Here is a 20,735-nt window from a genome sequence, read left to right on the forward strand (position 1 = left end):
TGGGTTTTTTGGAAATTAATGTACCTTCAGTAGGAAAGTGTTTTAACATGAAAGAAATGAATGCACAGAAAACCCAAAGAATCAAAACGCTTACTGTGTTGCTGATTTAATCTTTTCCCACTCCCTCCCCGTTTTGTCCCCCGAGTGACGTTTAGGATGATTCTCACAAGGCAAACTTTTGAGTCACCCTGCATGAGGCAGCAGCAGAGGTATAAACCAAAAGTCATGAGAACTTAAGCCATTCCATGGTCAGTGGTGGAGGATTTCCCAGTTTTCTCTCTTCGGTTTTGAATAGAGAACACACAGCACAGCAAAGTGCAACAATTGTGTGGCAGTAAAAAAAAAAAAAAAAAAGCTTTTAAAATATTTGGTGGAGAAAAAGTTAAATGTTAGTAGAAGAGGATATGTGTCCAATTAAAGACAATTACTGTCTTATTGTAATAAAAAAACAAGAATTACGAGAGCAAACCTGCCGTGTGTTACTGTTGAGTCAGTTCCAAATTACTGGTAACTGCGTGCCGATGATAGAAATGTAATTGATATCAATTTGATCAGTCTGGAGACTCTACCTTCTCCTCGTGGACCTCTTCCAGTCCGACAAGCTGCAGAGGGGTAGAACAGCTCATTATGGCATTGGCTCATGTATTTCTTTACGCTCACACAGCATTCTGGCTTTTCCACCCTAACCATATTGGCTGACCTGTGTGTGATGGCCTCAGTCCCTCTGCATGGCCTACCCCTGCTGCCCCCTGACAGGGTGCGGCTTAAATCTTTGGGGTACTTACCAGAATCTCACCCTGCAGTAATGGGAAGGGGAGGGGGAATTAAAGCAAAAGGAGGGGGAGGCAGTATAAAATCAAAGCCAAAAGAAATGAGAATGCAAGCAAGCAAAGATGAGGGATAGAAGAGAGAGAGGAAGAAGGAAAAGGGTAGAAAGTGGAAGGAGAGAAGAGGAATCAAGAAGTAATAGAGAGGAGAGAATGAAAGTTCAAGAAAAAAAAGGAGGGTGAAATGATGAGAATGACAGGAGGAAACAGGAAGCAATAATCCATGAGACAAGCAGAGAAAGACAGATGAAGAGGAGAGACAGTAGAGAGAGAAAGAGAGAAAAAACAGAGCAAGAGAGTTACATGCAATTAGAATTACTTCAAGTATATCACAATTTGGTTATGTCATATTTGTGGCTCAGTTGATAGGTGCGCGGTCCATGCACATTCTGAATTTTAATACAAAAGATGCTTGTGAGTTAATGGGAAGACAACAACACAACCAACAGAGTTCTGTGGTAAATTGTTGCTTCACTGCAGAACAACATGCCTGGGTTACATGCAAACAGCAATTAATAATAGCCATGGAAACGAATGCTCGTTTCAGAAATGCAGGGAGGTGGTCTTCTTGAGGTTCATTAACTCTCCCCTTACTAACGCCTCAAATGTTGATTAGCAGTATTATAATCATGTTCCAGGATCTTACAAAACACACATTGAAATTCCACATACTTGGCTAAATATCAATCTGAACTTTAAAAAGAAGAAATAAAAGCTTTACAACACTGTGGACAAAGCCAGTTTAATATGAGGATTAGAAAACAATGAGACTGGGTACAGTCGGTGGTAAAATTCATGTACTGGGGAGGTATCGTTAACAGTTAAATAGGTAGAGACAGATTAATAGCTATGAGTTCGATCATTGCTGAAGTGAGATATATTCACATGGTTGACTAATGGGCTGGTAATGGGAGACATCAGTCAAGGGAGATTAAATCTGGGATTGGTGAAAAGGCCAGAGCTGAGTGATAAAACGTACCTGGTTGGGTATGGCCCTCTTCTTGTTTGCAGCCGTGTTCCTCTGCTGGGCACTGTCGTTACACAAAGATGGACAGAAAAGACAATAAATATTGATGATGACACCACAGCAAACACAACCCACTCCAGTAATATTCTAATCATTGATTATGTTGCGTTTAATGTGTTTTATAGCCTTTTGTCTCTCGTGTCAAATCAACTGTCTGGTTTAACTGCAAATCCACGGTTTTCATGTTATTGTTACAAATACACTTCTACACACATACACTCTCCGGCCATTTTATTAGGTACACCTGTCCAACTGCTATATATCCAATGAGTGTCCCATCAGCAAATCAGGTGGCAGCACCTCAATGCATTTAGGCATGCAGACATGGTGAAGACAACCTGCTGAAGTTCAAACCGAGCATCAGAACGGGGAAGAAAGGTGATTTAAGTGACTTTGAATGTATCATGGTTGTTGGTGCCAAGTTGGCTGGTTTGAGTTTTTCAGAAACTGCTGATCTACTGGGATTTTCACATGCCACCAACTCTAGGAATTACAGAGAATGGGCTGACAAAGAGAAAATATTCAGCCATATAACAGACCTGAGTATTGTTGCTGACAATGTCCAGCCCTTTATGGCCAGTGTATACATCTTGTAATGGCTTCTTCCAGCAGGATAACGTGTCACAAAACTTAGATCATCTCAAACTGGTTTCTAGAACATGACAATAAAATCACTGTACTCAGATGGCCTCCATAGTCACCAGATCTCAATCAGACAGAGTATCTTTGGGATGTGGAGGAATGGGAGATTTGCATCATGCATGTGGAGCCGATAAATCTGCAGCAACGGCGTGATGCTGTCATGTCAATATGGACCAAAATCTCTGAGGAATGTCTCCAGTACCTTCTTCTGTTCCATCTAATCTAAACTTTAAAAGCAAAAGTGGGTCCAACCTAGTTCTAGCAAGATGTACCTAATAAAGTGGTCAGTTACATGAAGGTAAAAAGTTGCTAAGGGAGGCATTTGGACAACAAGGAGGGTCAAAACTTCTGTCACACACATACACACTGTACACACAACCCTACATCCTTTCTGTCAGCCCACCTGTTGTTGCCGTACCCTGGGGTGCTACCATCATCCAGCCTTCTGTAGTCAAGACTGAAAGTGACGTCATGAGAACCGTTAAACAGCCCTAGCTGACCTGCGACATAGTACAGCAATCTACTTGCCATGCAAAGGCTGGGCATGAACCCTCACACACACACACACACACACACACGGGGACTTGCTTTGTTACTCGGTCGACGGCACGACCCACACAGAGGAGGGGAGCTCCACTCCACTACATGCTATTGTAATTGCTACACTAGGGACTATGTGAATTCAACCACGAACTCTAAACCGCTTAGAGATACACCACAAGAAAACAGTAAGTGCTTTGCAGTGTGCAAATGAGTTTCCAGTGCACAACAGCAGCTACAAGCAAATGCAGTAAAACATCAACACTGCTCTGTTTACTGGTACAGTAAGCATTCTTAGCCACAGTCAAACAGCCTGCAGCAGGCAGGAAGTTTATCTGTCAAACAATCAAGCATGCTTGATCGACTTTGTTTGGAGTGTTGTTGCATGCAGAGGGGAGATGTGGGCAACTAATGCAACCTTGATCAATGTGGCATGCACCTCCCTCGGGGGGAGACACATGCTCTGATGTGATTGGATCGCTAATTAGCATGCTACATCACACGGATGCACCACAGTTTACATCATGTGGCTAATTATAAGCAACACTTTGATTCAGTAGCAGTGAAGCGGTCGTGCTTCTGTTAAGTTCTGAAATGGCAGCAGGGCTCCACATGTACTGGTAGCTGACATGTTTTCTTTAAATAAAAAAAATAGATAAATACGGAAAAAGACACGTACACTATGATGAAATATGGTCATCATTGACCTTTTTTTCCAAGGCGAGACAATGACGAGATGCCATCATTATAACATTAATTGTGACAATATCAACTTTACTGAAATCATCAAAACAAACGGCTAACAAAATTAAAAACCGATATAAAGAGAGAAAACGTTTTGACTAAAAGTTGTATGTAATGACTTTTGACTGTAATTGACTCAAATGTGACCAAAACTAATAAGCAATTTTGTCTAAAGACTAAGACTGAATCTTAAATAGCTGTGAAAATTAACACTGACCAGAAACTGTAAAAAAAAAAAAAAAAGTGTGATGAACGTTTGTGTCAGGAGAAATAAAAGCTAAAGTATTTCTATTTAATCAAATTCATGAATCACTCAGCTGAGACCAACAGTCTGCTGATAACACAGAGCAGAGAGGAGGGGACAAGAGAGCTTCTAATTGAAGGTTGTAAAAATGTTAAAAGTTTAATATGTATTGCATGTGGAGCCCCCATTTTATAACAGTGGTAACACTTGAATGGCATGTGGAACAACGTTCCATTTATTTTCAATTTTTGTACAATAAATTCTAAAAGAAATTCAACTTGGGTTTTTTCAGGCATTAGAACTAAACTGCACAAAATACATTTTTGTGTTCTCTCACTTCTAGCCATGATTGTGCTGTTTCAATTGCAGGACTTATATAAATTGCAGTGAAAAACAAGGCCTACATGTGACACAAGCAAAAACACCTTGTTACTGTTGTGGGTTTAGAGGGTTAATCAAGATGAAGATGCCTTTGCTGAGACTGAGCTCATCTGCAACAAGTAAGTTGGCCTAGAATAAGGTGGGAAGAGGACAGGAACTTACTTGGCAAAGCCTATGAAGTCCTCGTGGTTGGTGTTGATGTAGGACAGCTCAATGTCAATCAGTAGCAGGACCTTAATCAGAGGCAGAAAATCATGATTAGAATGCAGAGGTCTCAATTAAACATCAATTACAGAAGGCACAAAGGAGAAAGCGATAAGTCTCACTTCAGATACTTCACACTTGTGAACAGAACAAAACAACTCAGAGAGATAACATCTAAAGCCAGCATTTATACAAAGCTTTAGAGACTGATAATAACAAAAGCTGCAAATTGCAGATGCATTGGAATTGACAGGATATGACATGCACAAAAGTTTTATTTTAAAAACCATACAATTCAACCTGCCTCACTTCCTCTCATTAGTCTGTTTTAATGGCGTTAAAGCTTTTTCTAAGGCTTCTCTACCCTGACAAGAATACAACTCTGAAAACACTTAGCGGTTTTTGGAAGACAAGGATGTCTCATTAATTCCTTATCTTGTGGGATCCACTAATGTATCGGCAACATCAGGGCGCCCCCTTGTTGGTTTAAATCAGTAATTGGCAAATAGGACTACATTCACAGATAGCAGTGGCTGATGTTTATCTTCATCAATTTTGCACAGGCTAAATGTTGTGTTAGTTATTTGCTACCAGAATCAGAACAAAACAGACCTTTTAAACAGCTCAGTTACTTTTTATAATAAACATTTCATTGTTTCCCTGGCACAAAGAGGTAATGAATAAAAATATACAAAATAAACTCCAAAAAACATAAATATTGGCATCGGCTATCGGCCAAATTCTTGTTTTAATAAATAAAATAGAAAACAGATTCAATTCTTATCAGTATTGACCCAGAATTTCACAATCGGTGCATGCTTGCTAATTTCAGTTTCTGCACACTTCTGTCACATATCTATCACAGGATTTTAGTGTGTTGATTTAAGGAAAGGACATTTAAGGACAAACTTATGACATCATATTTTCCACCATGATGCAGACGCTGTGATAAAATTCTAACAATGACTGAACAAAACAAGGTGAAAAACCTGTTGCATCTGTGGTTGATTAATCATTTTTTCTCACATGCAAGCAGATAAGGATCACACCAAAGCAGCTTGTTTTTGTCTGAACCGATTCCACAACACAAACACAGCAGAAAAAGTTCTGCAGAACTGTGACCTAATATAACCTTGGGTTCTAGGAAAAGTGCTTCAAAGATTATTCAGTCTTTCTCAAATACATCGAAAGGCCTTATTTCATTTTGTGAACCTTAATGAAGTTCCAAGGTCCAAGGAAAGCCTTGAAAGATGCATACAAACTAAGCCGATGCAGTAAAATTCAAGGAAGGATTTTCAAACTATCCAATTTTAGTTTTTAAGAGGGTTTCTTAAGGATTTAATTCAAGCAACTTTCTGAAAAAGAAAAAAAGGTTTATAGAAATACACTGACAGTTATCAAGTAGCCTATATTATTTATTTATTTATTATTATCCCTTCGGTGTTTTTACCAGCTGTTCATATGAACTTTGATTGTATGTTTTGATCATGATTATTTAAAGCCAATGTCAGTAACTATAGCTCCAGTCCAATCCATGTCTGGTGTGAGACTCCCGGGATCAACGACCACTGACAGGATTGTTTCATTTCAAATATTCAAACATTTTGGTTGTACAAGCGTGATTGTGTAACACAACAACACCAGCTTGTTGAAAATTAAGGAGTATACAAGTTCAAGTATATTCTGTGAAAACTTACTGGAAAAAATGAAGCATTTTCCAAACTTTCAAGACTTTGTAGGAAACTCTGTTATAATATGCAAGCTAACATGTCGGGTAATCGAAACAAGCTTTAATTCTTTACTCCACTTGCCAGGGCAAAACATATCTGATGTACGGGTGGGCAATATGGCCCTAAAAGATAATCACGATATTTCAGGGTATTTTTGCGATAACAATATTAAAAATACTGAAAAATATATAGAAATTGATTTTTTTAGTCTGTATAAATAAATAAAAATCATACAACAAAATAAAAATCAATCATAAATCTAAAATGAGATAAGTAAATTGCAATTCTCAACAGTTGCCAAATACAAAAAATATAATATATTATAGTACCAGTATATAGTATAATAATATACAGGTGCTGGTCATATAATTAGAATATCACGAAAAAGTTGATTTATTTCTGTAATTCCATTCAAAAAGTGAAACTTGTATACTGTATACATTCATTCCACACAGACTGGTATATTTCAAGTGTTTATTTCTTTTAATTTTGATTATTATAACTGAAACTAATGAAAATCCCAAATTCAGTATCTCAGAAAATTAGAATATTGTGAAACGGTTCAATATTGAAGACCCCTGGTGCCACACTCTAATCAGAAAATTAACTCAAAACACCTGCAAAGGCCTTTAACTGGTCTCTCAGTCTAGTTCTGTAGGCAACACAATCATGGGGAAGACTGCTGACTGGACAGTTGTCCAAAAGACGACCATTGACACCTTGCACAAGGAGGGCAAGACACAAAAGGTGATTGCTAAAGATGCCGGCTGTTCACAGCTCTGTGTCCAAGCACATTAATAGAGAGGCGAAGGGAAGGAAAAGATGTTGTAGAAAAAAGTGTACCAGCAATAGGGATAACCACACCCTGGAGAGGATTGTGAAGCAAAACCCATCAACAATGTGGGGGAGATTCACAAAGGGTGGACTGCAGCTGGAGTCAGTGCTTCAAGAACCACCACGCACAGACGTATGCAGGACATGGATTTCAGCTGTCGCATCCCTTGTGTCAAGCCACTCTTGAACAAGAGACAGCGTCAGAAGCGTCTCGCCTGGGCTAAAGACAAAAAGGACTGGACTGCTGCTGAGTGGTCCAAAGTTATGTTCTCTGATGAAAGTAAATTTTGCATTTCCTTTGGAAATCAAGGTCCCAGAGTCTGGAGGAAGAGAGGAGAGGCACAGAATCCACGTTGCCTGAAGTCCAGTCTAAAGTTTCCACAGTCAGTGGTGGTTTGGGGCCATGTCATCTGCTGCTGTTGGTCCACTGTGTTTTCTGAGGTCCAAGGTCAACGCAGCCATCTACCAGGAAGTTTTAGAGCACTTCATGCTTCCTGCTGCTGACCAACTTTATGGAGATGCAGATTTCATTTTCCAACAGGACTTGGCACCTGCACACAGTGCCAAAGCTACCAGTAGCTGGTTTAAGGACCATGGTATCCCTGTTCTTAATTGGCCAGTAAACTCGCCTGACCTTAACCCCATAGAAAATCTATGAGGCATTGTGAAGAGGAAGATGCGATACATGAGACCCAACAATGCAGAAGGGCTGAAGGTCATTATCAGAGCAACCTGGGCTCTCATAACACCTGATCAGTGCACAGACTGATCCACTCCATGCCACGCTGCATTGCTGCAGTAATTCAGGCAAAAGGAGCCCCAACTAAGTATTGAGTGCTGTACATGCTCATACTTTTCATTTTCATACTTTTCAGTTGGCCAACATTTCTAAAAATCCTTTTTTTGTATTGGTCTTCAGTAATATTCTAATTTTCTGAGATACTGAATTTGGGATTTTCATTAGTTTCAGTTATAATAATCAAAATTAAAAGAAATAAACACTTGAAATATACCAGTCTGTGTGGAATGAATGTATACAGTATACAAGTTTCACTTTTTGAATGGAATTACTGAAATAAATCAACTTTTTCATGGTATTCTAATTATATGACCAGAACCTGTATAGTAAAATGTGATCAATCTCGTCTACTTTGACAGCTAAATTTGAGCAAAAACCATACATAACATTTTTGTTGACAGTGAGAGAAAAACAGCTGGCTAGGGGGTCCGGGGGCATGCCCCACTGGAGAATTTATTTTCATAAAAGCCCAAATTTTGTGCCTCTCACACATTCTAATGCCACTATTCCGTCATATACACTGATCCTATAGTTGCATATTTTAATTAATTATTGTAAAGGAGAATAAGGGTTCTTGTATGTTTTATTTAAGGTATTTTATTTTGTCAGTATTCCTGTAAATTCTGTGGTGGATTCCGTGCTCTTATTTTGAAAACTGCAGACTCTGGAGAAGGAGGTGGACAGACACTATGCTGAGCAGAGACACAATGCAAAAAAACATTATATTATGAATAGTGTAGATATACTTTCAGTAGCTTGAAATGTGATGTTAGCGCAGCACAGGAGACTATAGCGGGCCGCCACATTGGTAATTAATGGGAAACCCTTACGCCACTACGTCGAGAAGCAGGAATGTTGCCAATATCATGATATGATATATTTTTCTTAAAATATACTAGTATAATTGTGAACGATATGATATGGCACACCCCTAATCTGATGAATGGGAGGTTCACACAATGCATGTTTGTGTGTCTTTATGATGCAGCTGGAGGATCAGCAGATAGAGACCGACAATACGAGATGACACAATGAAACTTTCCACTTCACCTGATGTTCACCTCATGGTACCTTCCCTTCACCCATTTATACAATAACTTGGGAGGGGTCACTTAAGCCCACTAACATCTTAACATAATATTGGAGTGGGGCTTAATATGAATTGTAGATTGGAGCTCTTACTGTCTTTTTCTGCATGTGAAAAAGGTTAAACATCAAAGGCTGACCTGAACACACTTGGCATGCTCGATGGCCGCTAGTCGATTTAATCAACATCCTAGCAACTCACCTGGTCCTTGGTCTTCCCTTCTCTTTCTCTGACGTGGGTGGTGACGATCCTCTCAGTCTCCTCTCTCAGTCTCGGGTAGGAATTTAGCTGAAAAGCAACACAACACACATCTGCAGCACTGAATGATGACACACGCACACACACACTTACATGTGAGCTTGAGCTTCGTAAGACTTACCAATAAGTATCAGAGAGAAACAGGAGTGAGAAGTGAGAATAAGTAGAGAACAAAGAAAAGGGAAATAGGTAGTTATGTGACATTTTTCAGTGTCACACACATTCAAACAACCACAAACCAACACACACATAAATACAGACTTTAAATACAAAGTGACAGTCTGTTCTACAAGGTGATTTAGTATTTACTATCAGCCAGGGATGACTTCATGAATTAAGAATCAATGTGGTAATGCTGTAAGTTTGCCAATGCTCTGCCATTGCCCACCAGTGTGTTGAAAGGTATGCTTTCTTAAAAAAAAAAAAAAAAAAGGAGCTGAAATTACACTGTATCACAACCAGAAAACCTAAAGAATAAAAATTATTTTTTGATTATAACATTGTACCATGAGGAAAAAAAACGAAATCTGAGCTTTAAATTATGATTTAAAAAAAATCAAAAATCACTTTATTCTAAATGTTTAATTTAATAATTTTGAACAACAAAGAATCTGTAAAAGACACAAAATTCTAAGTTTCTTTAAAAAAAAAAAATGTCAATGTCCAAATTAAGAAGCTTTTCATTGTCATCCCTAGCTGACAGCAGAGTTTTGATCCTATTAATATCAGTGAAGACTGGATGAGAAGGGGAAGTGACAGAACGGGGTGAGGCAGAGGTACACCTCAGAGACAGAGAGAAACAATGGTTGGTGAATGTTGGCTGGATCATTTCATCATATGCAGCGTGTTCCTCTGTCCACAAGATGGCAGTGGAGCGCCGTTGCTATGGAAACACTCCATTCAAGTTGCCACTGCACCCACAGAGCCCAAGGGTTATGAGTTATCACCCCCCCTTCCCCCTCACATCACTCCCTTTCCATCCGGTTCAGCACAGAGCCGACTGTCAGTCTGCCATGTGGGTCATGGAGGGACGCAGCCGGGCCCTGACTGACAGAGCAGCATCTTGGGCAGAGAGAGGGAGGAAGCAATGTGGAGGTGGGAAAAAAAAAATAATAAAATGCTTTAATGAGCTGATGCTGAGGTCAAACAATATGTGGGAGCTGGCTGATGGATATTTCAGACGTGATTTGTAAGTCAATCTGAATGTTATGGAGACATCCAGAGGTGGGCAGAGAGTAGGGATGGGACAATACACACATTTGAAGCAGTGGGCACAGATGGCAAGGGTGGGGATGGGACTGATCTCACTGGAGGTGACCATTAAACTGGGATGCCAGAGATAAGACATTTAAAGAGAAAGGAATCCCTCCTCTTTCATGCCATCATCCCAGCAAGTGTGTCCCCGGTTACCTTAACGGCACACTTCATGACGAGCGCGGTGAGCTCGGACACCACAAGGTCCACACATTTGAGGCTGGGCTCTTTGAGTTTGAGGATCTGCTTTTTGACTATCGCCTCGAAAGCCAAGTCGGGGGTGAAGAGCCCCGTTCTGAAAGGTCATGGGGTCAGATTGCATGTTGTTGTAGTGGTAGAGAGAGAAAGGGGATAGGCAGAAAATTAAGGAAAGGGAGAGAAAAAAAAGAGGACAGCCAGGAAAGAGAAAGAGAAGAAATAAAAAGAAGAAAAAAAAGTCTTTGTTCAGTTAGTCATTTCTAGTTGTTGACAGACAAATCAAGCAGTGGAGAAGGACAAGCCACAGGTCTTTCACATCCTCTTCCCTGATAAGCCAGTTCCTCTGAAACTAGGTCAATATGGAAGAGATGGGCATGTAAAGTCCAAGTCAAGGCCAAATTACAGTTTAAGACCACCGCATGTTTGTGCTGGCTGCTTGCACCGACTGAGCTATGAGACCTGCAGCTTGTCCAGGAGAGACCAGAGATGCTCAGACAGGTTGAGTCCCTGAAACATCTCATATCCACGACGACACGTCACCCGTCACAACACTCCACAACACGACAGCGCTGCCTGCACACAGGGCTAATCGGGCTGGGCTGCAGCTGAGGGCAAACTGCGCAGAACATTTCGTTTTTTTAAAAACACAAGAAGGGATATTTCACGGATATTTTAGGAAGCTATTGTCTAGTGTTCTGCGTCAGCGTACCCTCTGCCACACCCACTGGAGCCCCTGCCCTATGTCTCGGCTGGGTCGGGAGATGCTGGACACCTGCAGTACCTTGTTGGTGCACTGCCTGACTGTGTTGATGAGCTCCTGAATGACCAGATCGATACATTTGAGACAGGGCGTTTTCAGCTTAACGATCTGCTTTTTCACGATGGCCTCAAACGCCAGGTCTGGAGTGAACAGCCCCGTTCTGAGGATGCACAGAGAGACAGAGGCACAGCGGCAGACAGATGGGACAGTTAACAGACATGTAGGTCAACAGAACGGATGAATAGACGGATGATTGGGGACACAAAAAGGTGACTGAAGAGATCCGAGGTTATGGACAAGGAGAAAGAAACTGAAAAAGAACATACTGGCAGCCACAACAGCGGAAGGAAAGATAAAGCGCCAAAGGAGGCCAGGTGTAAACACACAACCACAAATGAGCAATGACAGACAGGAGACTATCAGTAGAAAACACATGACAACATTAGAGCAGTGGACTAGATACATGTAACACAAAACCTCATAATAATTGAATGCCTCAGCAGACAGAAACAGAAAAAGGAGTGGGTGGTGTTGCAGTGGGGAGATAATGGGAACAGCGGGGGGGGGGGGGGGGGGGGGGGGGGGGGAGTAGAATAGAGAAAATGCATTTCACATACAACAAAACACACTCTTTTTAATTGGTACTTTTAGTCTGTGATGCCAAGGCTTGATTCTAAAAACTTGATTTATAGTAGAAGCTTTCATGAAAAGGCGAAGCATGTGGGTAGCACAGCAGTATTTTGTGTGAAAACAGAAAACAGGTTTTTTATTGAGCTCTGTGGACAGCTACTTTGGAAGTCAGTTTAGGTTTTTTTGTTTCAGCTCCACTTGCCTGACACCATGGACGTTCTTGATTGCGTGACTGATTTCTCGCCGTAGCTCCTTTTCGTCGAACACAATCTAGGAGAGAGAGGGAGAAGATGCAAATTAAACTTTTATCATATGTAACAATATTTTAATCACCGTGAAGACCAAAACGCTATTTCGATACTACCCAACACATCACTGCTCTTCATGGCACACTTACCTTGACCAGTTCAAAGGGGAAGCGTTCGTGGAAGATGCGGTTGATCTTGGCGCCACCCGATAGCTCATTGGTGTCCACCTGGTCCCCCGAGCCCTCGATGCACTTCTCAAAGTCCACACCAAACTGCTGCACCATCCTGATAAGGGTAAAGCACAAACGACATGTGTGAATGCTCTCTGTGCAACTACAGCTAGAGCCTTCCTGGAGATAAACTGCAAAAATGACGGTTCATTAATATAAATTCATCTGTGCAGTGATGGTGCTGCTTAAAAATCAAGGGCACTGTGTTATTATTACTCATCTTATCTTGGCAGCCTCTCAAGCTACGCAAGGTGATTTATATCATAACCTCTAAGCACAAAACTAATAAGACTGAGTTAACCCTTTGAACCCCACTACCCACCGGCGGTACTGAAAGGCATTTTTCTTCAAAAGAAACAAGGAATAAATAAAAGATCACATAAAATTTATCGTAGCATAAATAAAAAAAAATAAAATAAAAATTATTGTTGGATTTTCAAATTCCTGACAGTCTCCTAATGCATCATGTGAGAAGAATGCCTACACCAGGAAAAATAACCAAATCTAAGCTGGCAATATATTTATATAAAATCTATATATATGTATTTTATTTTTTTTTAATTTTTGGCTGTTTAGACAGAGCAGAGAGGGAAGGACAAGAGCATTTTAACCACGTCATACTGCACAAAAGAGCCATTTGAGTTCCCCTACTACTAGCCATAGTTGTGCAGTTTCCTGTTTTCACAGAGGTGCAGGACTTCTTTATTTCAGTGAATTCAAGGCCACAGTAAGTACAATGTGACACAAGCAACAACAAAAAAAGCCTGAAACGGCTTAACTGAAACTGTTGAACTTTAACATATAAACTACAGGCTAAAAGTTTGGACGCAACTTACATTTTCTGTTCATAATGGCTTTCTTAAAAACCAGTATGAATTCTTTGGATTTTTAAAGTGTTTACTACATGATCAGACTCTACTTTCATTGAATTGAATTTTCCTCTATTTACCTTTAGCTTGCTGAATAAATGTTAACAAAAGAAAAGACGTTTTAGGGTTGAGAAGATTTGGAAGAGTCACAACTTTAGTGCAAAAGTAAAAAACAAATCACGTTTGCATTATTCACTTTAGTGAAGCAGCTGAATAAAGAAACAAGAGTACAGATTTATACATTAAGGAAAGAAGGATACACAAAGTCTAAGCAATAAAAACCCAAAGACCTGATAATTATAGTGAAAATGTGTTCTTATATATGACTCTTTATATAATAATCATGTTTATTTTGTTGCAAAGCATAGCAATGATTATCTTTTTTTATACAAATTTGATCTTGCTTCCAAACTTTTGGCCTGTACTGTATCTGCAGCATCTGTCCATCAAATCTACTGTACATAATACATGTATGCTACATTGTTATGAGCATCAAAATTAAAATGCACTTACTGCAATAGGGCCTTGGTCTTGCGTGTCGGGTCATCTGGACGGAAGTTCTTGTACTCCTCCACCTCCTTCTCCAGAGAGAGGAGCTGACTCTGCAGTTTACTGCGCAGACCGGGCAGAGTGTCCCTGATGTGGTTGGTCAATTGCTAGAGACCGACAGAAGTGGTTATTATTAATGAGAATTAATGGCAGGGTGAAGAGGAAATATGTTTTTGGAAATTTGAAAACAACAATTGAAAGCGGACCTGGTTGAGTGTCTTTTGTAGATGTGGTGTGCCCATACGCTCTGCCATGTGTCTGTAGCCGGGGTGGGAGAGAAAGAACTTCCTCTCTGCGGCCAGAGCAGCGCGAATGTCCTTCTTCCCATCGATGTCTTTCTGACTGCGGTTCACCACGCCAATGTAGCCTGCTCACCACAACACAAATAGTCACTCTAGAGTCAAAAAATAAAGTCTGTGAATATGTTTTCTTTTCATGTTTAGGTGCATAATCCTCACCTCTACGAAGTGGCAGGAGTTTGTTTTCTAAAATGTCCTTTGCATCTGTCCCTTCGTCCATCAGGTCCAGTTTTGTTATCACACCAATGGTACGCATTCCTACACAAAAATATAAAGTGTCACTACATCAGCTCAAAACAGATCTATAACCTCTCACCATCCTGTTTTCTTCTACACATCAAACATAACAATACGGAGGAAAATGACTAATATGCAGAATAATCAAGTCAGAGTCTTTGACCTTTTCCTAACAGGGGTGCGATTAAGAAAAAGCTAAAAAAGATTTGGTAGGTACAGAAATACTGTACAAATAGCAGATTTAATAAGAAGTAATGTAAATCGTAATATGTTTCTGTTTCAAGGGAAAGCATAAGAAAAAGATTGTTAGATTGGGGTCAAGGGCCTGCTCTTTGACAGGTACATGCTTACCCTGTGGGTCCACCTCCTTGGCGATCTTCAGGGCGTCTGAGTTGGCCAGGTCAGTGTTGGCAGGAGTGACGGCCAGGATCAGACAGCTCTCCTTGGTGATGAACTGCATGAGCATGTCCCTGATCTGGTGCTCGATGTCTACGGGCTGGTCTCCGACAGCAACCTTAGTCATTCCCGGAAGGTCGATCAGGGTCAGGTTCAGCACTGAGCCACATGGATAAAGGTCATAAAAAAATGAGAAACGCATATAAGAGTTTAAGTATATAATTCTGATGTAGCTGTACAGGGGAAACAACTTATAATCACAGTTGCATTGAGCAACCATCGCTTATATAGATCAACAAGGCTGGGACAGACAAATTCCTATAAAAATGCAGTTAATAAAAGTTAATAATCATTTGCTTGATAGTCTGCTTACAGTGTTCATTACAAAGCAATATGCATGAAAAAAAATGGTGATAAAAATCCACCAATAATAATCAATTTGACTTGACAGATGTGATCACTATAAGTGGTTTCCACTGTATTACAAAACAAGCCTAACAAATATTTTAGCAATACATCATAATTTATGCAAGTCATATTTCCATAATTACTTGACTAGAAACCCGGGTAGTGATGGATGTGAGACAAACAAATGTTTGATTAATCAAAAGCCTTCTTGGTTAAAAAGGGCAATCACTGTGTTGAGAAAACACACAGCCTATTCATAGTGTTGTTAATGTGTTGTTTACATGGCAAAATAAATAGATGCCGTGTCTTTTTATCTAGTGTCAACTTAATTTTCCTCCTTTAAATAAAAACAAACAGACATCGACACCATCAGCCTTAATCTCACATGTTAATGTGTGTCTATGGCGATAGGCGAAGCTTTCGTCTTGTGTGCGAGTCACTTGAGTGGGCAGACTTCTGCTGTTGTAAAACCAAGCCTAATTTGTTTTTCACTTCATAAAAACATAAATGCCCTCTGAGGTTTTATTACTTTCAAGTGTTACATTTACTGAAAGAAATAAACTTAAATGTTGGATTTGATGGTGAATTCCCCACAACGGCTCCCACAAGGGGGTGAATATGATGGTTTGTGACAGCCGTTCGGTGAGGAGTAAAAAAACACATTAGAACAAAAGTGACTTCATTCTTTTTAATGTTTTGCCAAAACCACACTGGTCCAAACGGCAATCTAGTTGTTTTTCTTAAATCTTACAAGGCTATCTGGAAAGCCCATATTGTAGCGAGTGGCAGATATCAGTAGCACAGAATAACATGTACACAATGCCAGAAATTTGCTGTTTGCATTAGCAGTGCGCAATATGGATCAACCTTTTATCATGGTACAGGTAATTGATTTGAAGTATTGTGACATTTATTATTGTCATTCAATTCAACTGAGAAATGATTTATGGACAAAATCAGTTTTTAATGTCTGTTTTTATTAATGTTTAATGTAATTTTTTGGCTTAACAAGACCATTAAATACCTGATCAAGATATTTCACTATAATGTTTTGATATAAATAACATTTACAGAGATATTCAAAGAGATAAATGCATAAGTATAAAGTGTGAGAAAATCTATGGGAAAAACTCTGATGGTTGACGAATACATATTGTTTCACCGCATATTATGCAATATGCAAATGTACTTTACATAAGGAAAAAAAAGACCAAGGGTCTGTTTGCATCTTCAGTTTCTTTCCAATCTACTTTAGATTAAACCACGTCCACTTCTGTATGACGAAAGCCTTGACGGTAGTCTCCTTGCAGTGGGGAGTGGGTTAAGGGGACTGCAGCAAATTCTTGTTTCATTTGTTGTCTAATAAACAGTACATTGATCAAATTCAGTGCCCCATATTATTTTTCAAGCTACTGTCGCAGTTGTATCTCACAGAATCTGTGTCAGCGTAATTTCCGTGAAAAAGCTGCTTTTTGTTGAGCCTTTTGTCACATGGACATGGTTTAATCTGAAGTAGAACTGTTTTAATATCTCTGGTTGGCTTTTGTCATATTGAAGTGGATGTGGTAAAAAAAGTGGGTTGGCACTAGAAGCAATAGTCGTTGCCTGTTGAGAAAGGCTCAAATGCATGGCCTCCAGTTTTGCAGCTTGCAACAGGCAGCTTTCTCAAGAATAGCTCATCTAAAGACCTTCACACTAGACACCACGCTCACTTGGGCGTTCAGCAATACAGGAAATACATACAGACAGAGACTTTACGTTTGAGTTAGATGTGCGTTTCACATTAAGACTTACCGTTTGGGGAGTAGACCCTTAGGTTAATTGGGATGGGAGAGATGCCTTTGTTGGAGCCTGTTATCCTGTCGGTCTCCGCCTCAATTTCCGATCGCACTTCATCAAAATCCACAAACTTCTTCCCTTTGCAGTGCAGGAATTCAGCATATTCTACACACAGGGGCAATATGACGTAAACAAGGGTAGGGTGAAGGGACAGAAAAAGACAAAGAAAGACAGAGCAGGGAAGATAGGGGGAAAAGAGAATATTAAATTAAAGAGATGAAGGCAGCAAACTGCAGACAGTGAGCTTAGCTTGAGGCACTGTGACAGAGAGGCCATGTGCAGGGCAGCAATGAAAGGAGACAGGATGTGTATGTGCACAGGACTGGTACACTCACCTGCTTTATTGTTGACCAGCTGCAAAATGAGAGGTCTGCGGGTGACAATGCCATTTCCACGTGGCAGAAAATCCCTGAGGGAGAGACAGAGAAAGAAACATAAACACCGGAATTGTAGAGAGCCGAAAGAAAGGGAAATCAACACAGAAGGGGGGCATGTTGGGTAAAATAGGAGCGGTTCAGGACAGAGAGAGACAAAGCAACAAAAAGAGAAAGTAAGAGAGACAGAAAAAAAAAGAAAGGGACAGAAAGAACGTTCAATTATTCATTACACTCAATGTCCATTTTCTTGCAGCATGGCCTCTGGTAAATTGATGGGCATGGGGGAATTTCACGCCTCCAACGTGTCTCTCAACAAATCAAATGTGACAAAGTAATTTTCTCTCATCATTAGAGCTTAAGAGATCAATTCATTCACACCCACTCTCACTGTGGGGAAATCTACCCTAAAATAGAATTCACAGATGTTATACTGACAACAATCTACTCTTCAGATCCCTTTTAATTTATGACTTTGTCCATTCTTATGCTGAACTTCACAGACAGTGAATAATGGAAGAACTCCTACAGCACCATGCAAAATCTGTGGTGATTTCCCCGGGACACATATAAACGTTTTGTTCGACATTCAAATAAAGGGGTTTCACAATTCAGATTTTGTTGCGGCACTGCAGCTCTGGAATGACTGCTAGTTTTGTGTTTATAAATCACAATATAGGTGACCAGAGAGAGGAGGAGGACACTGAATCACATGTAACATCTTTCTGTCCTCCAACTTTTTCTGTAACACATTTAAACGTTGATCTAGCCAGTCATACAGTACAGATGTTGTAATGGACCTTATGCTTATTCTGATTTTGTCAGACATCAACGCAACCACGAAAACATGATTTGGTCAGCTGGGATGTCTGTTTCTCAACTGGGAAGGTGGTGAATAAAAAGAGATTTCAGCAAATTTATGATGTTCATGTGTTTTACTTTTTATGGACTGAAGTGTAAATAAAAGTGACCTGGAAAGACTAATTTGTAATTTGGGGAGAGTGTTGTCAAGTTTACAAACACAAACTTTACTGATCAAAATAATATGAAAAGCTATCAATAAATTCTGTTTTAAGGTGGATTGACCCTTTGTAATGTGGTGTTTCCCGATTGATGAACTGGTTCCCTGCTGTTTGATTTACTGTCTATCTAAAGGAGAGGCAAGGCGCACGGTTTCAACTGGCCACTGTTCGCTATTGTGTCAATACAACATATATCACCCATGATAACGCCTTAACCACACGGCCCTGAGACTTGACATTGTCTTGCTGTGTGCACATTCTCAACTGCAGACTTGCATACTGCCACTTAATTACAGAAGGTAATGCACTGAAGCATGAACTGGCAGGAAATAAACAAGGGCAAATGCTGTTGGTGTAACAGTAATTTATTCTTACAGAAACCAGTTGTTACAGGTGACAGGGTACCTGAAGAATGTTTAACCACATGACAAAAGTTGCTTAGTCAGCCCTCAGAGGAGACTCCTCCACCCAGTCTTCTAAACTCCCCTCCCATTTCTGAAGGCCCCTCTGCTGCTCTGCAAACATACTACATCTGGTGGTAATCACCAGCCCCGGTCCTGGAACAATCAGAGCAGAGCTGAGCATGTCAGTGACTAACCCACATTCTCCTTTACTCGTCCTGCCAGACCTACAGGCCTGAGGGGACTACGGTCAGTGCTCAGCCCGCCTGCTGACTCCAGACTGTAAGCAATGTGTCAGCCACAGGACAGGAGGAAAGAGAGGAGCTGCCACACTGCCTGCTATTCCCAGGCTGCAGTCCTGTGGTGAAACAGTGGGGAACATTCTGGATGTTCCTTACATCAGCAAAAATCCACAGGTCTGTGGTTCAGCACTGGTGCTGTGTCATGCACATAATGTGGAGCATGCGGGTATTTGTTCACATGGCAGACAGTATAGAAAGGCCTGGATGAGGAATGGCACTCCGGGAGGGAGATAGAGAACACAGCGACTATAGGCTGAGCGTAAGGATTTGCTGCACATACTGGATGTGGAGAATGGCAGCAAGATGCTTCTTGGAGAAGTCATTCTTGCTATGACCTCTCCAAGAAACTGCTAATGTACTGATGCATCTCTCCAGTTACAGGCCACTCTCACTGGTTTTTAGCAGGTGTCTCATTGTCTCAACAAGTGGCCACTGGTCAAAGATTAACAGCAATAGAATAAAGTGTCAACAAAGTGTACGTAAAAACGCACATAAAGAAATAGTTTGTTTCAAAATGCTCTTCTGAGAAGACATAAGAGCTGAATGAAACCAGTTACTCTTCATAGACAGAATTGGATAAACTGCGGTGGCATATTGAAAAGAAGCAAGAGGCCAGGATTCTATTATTGATGCCCTGTAAATGATAGACGAGGCTGAGCAGATTGTGTATCATTTCATGCATTATGGATGGCCGAGCAAAGAGCATCAGTCTGTGAGCCTCCCTCCCTCCCGCTACCACAAGAGAAAGCAAGAGGAAGAGAGTAGGGCAGAGAGAGATCATGAGAGCCAGATCCCCTCCCCCTGCCTGCCTGCCCACCCTGACAGCCTCTGCCTCTCACAAACTGGCAGAGCAACTCTAAGGAGCCATAGCCCATAGCTGATCCTTCTTTTCCTCATGTCTACAGAGGCCTGGCAAGGCTCATTTTTAAACATGGAAACTGATGTGTGAAACTCTGAGGTCATAGAGCGCTCTCATGTGAGGGAGAAGTACATAAAAACATGTTTGAGGTTTGGTGGAACTTATCCCATGGGTTTCTAGAATGGCAGTGAATATATAATTATGGTTACCCACATTCCCACACCAGTCTGTCACTGCAAATCCTTTTCAAGCACTACCAAAATCCAACTGTTTGGTGGAAAATCCCTTCGCTGTCTGCTACTTGGCTGTCTTCCTCACAGGGATGCCCACAGTGCTACACACAAGCATCCAGACATGTCTGTAAAGGTGGCATAGACTTAGAGAAAAAAAACATTTTTTTTAAATGAAAAACACAGTTTTTATTAAACATCTGGGCCAGCTTCAAACTTTAGACAACTGTTTCACTGCCTTGAGAACTCCTGGTTGCTCAGTAGTTTACTTGACGCACGTCTGATAACAACCTCCACCCAGACCAGCTTGCTG

At 40.6% G+C, this 20,735-nt stretch overlaps 1 protein-coding gene across 3 annotated transcripts in view; it reads right to left on the bottom strand.

Moving 5' to 3' along the window:
• The window catches only part of dnm2a (dynamin 2a), a 35,963-nt gene that overhangs the window by 11,476 nt on the left and 3,752 nt on the right, over nt 1–20,735 (bottom strand). The window contains exons 2-14 of one of the 3 annotated variants that reach the window (XM_059347262.1): nt 17,570–17,643; nt 17,190–17,339; nt 14,943–15,146; nt 14,514–14,612; nt 14,262–14,422; nt 14,020–14,162; nt 12,557–12,692; nt 12,362–12,429; nt 11,551–11,689; nt 9,261–9,347; nt 4,568–4,638; nt 1,807–1,858; nt 570–602 (exon numbers count right to left, since the gene is read on the bottom strand). In XM_059347262.1, the coding sequence (XP_059203245.1) occupies nt 570–602; nt 1,807–1,858; nt 4,568–4,638; nt 9,261–9,347; nt 11,551–11,689; nt 12,362–12,429; nt 12,557–12,692; nt 14,020–14,162; nt 14,262–14,422; nt 14,514–14,612; nt 14,943–15,146; nt 17,190–17,339; nt 17,570–17,643 (1,417 nt within the window). Of the gene's footprint in view, nt 1–569; nt 603–785; nt 798–1,806; nt 1,859–4,567; nt 4,639–9,260; nt 9,348–11,550; nt 11,690–12,361; nt 12,430–12,556; nt 12,693–14,019; nt 14,163–14,261; nt 14,423–14,513; nt 14,613–14,942; nt 15,147–17,189; nt 17,340–17,569; nt 17,644–20,735 lie in introns of all 3 variants that reach the window. The other 2 variants (XM_059347263.1, XM_059347264.1) reach the window with 2 other exon arrangements.

Source organism: Centropristis striata, chromosome 13 (genome assembly GCF_030273125.1).
Source record: "Centropristis striata isolate RG_2023a ecotype Rhode Island chromosome 13, C.striata_1.0, whole genome shotgun sequence".
Classification (NCBI taxonomy): domain Eukaryota; kingdom Metazoa; phylum Chordata; class Actinopteri; order Perciformes; family Serranidae; genus Centropristis; species Centropristis striata.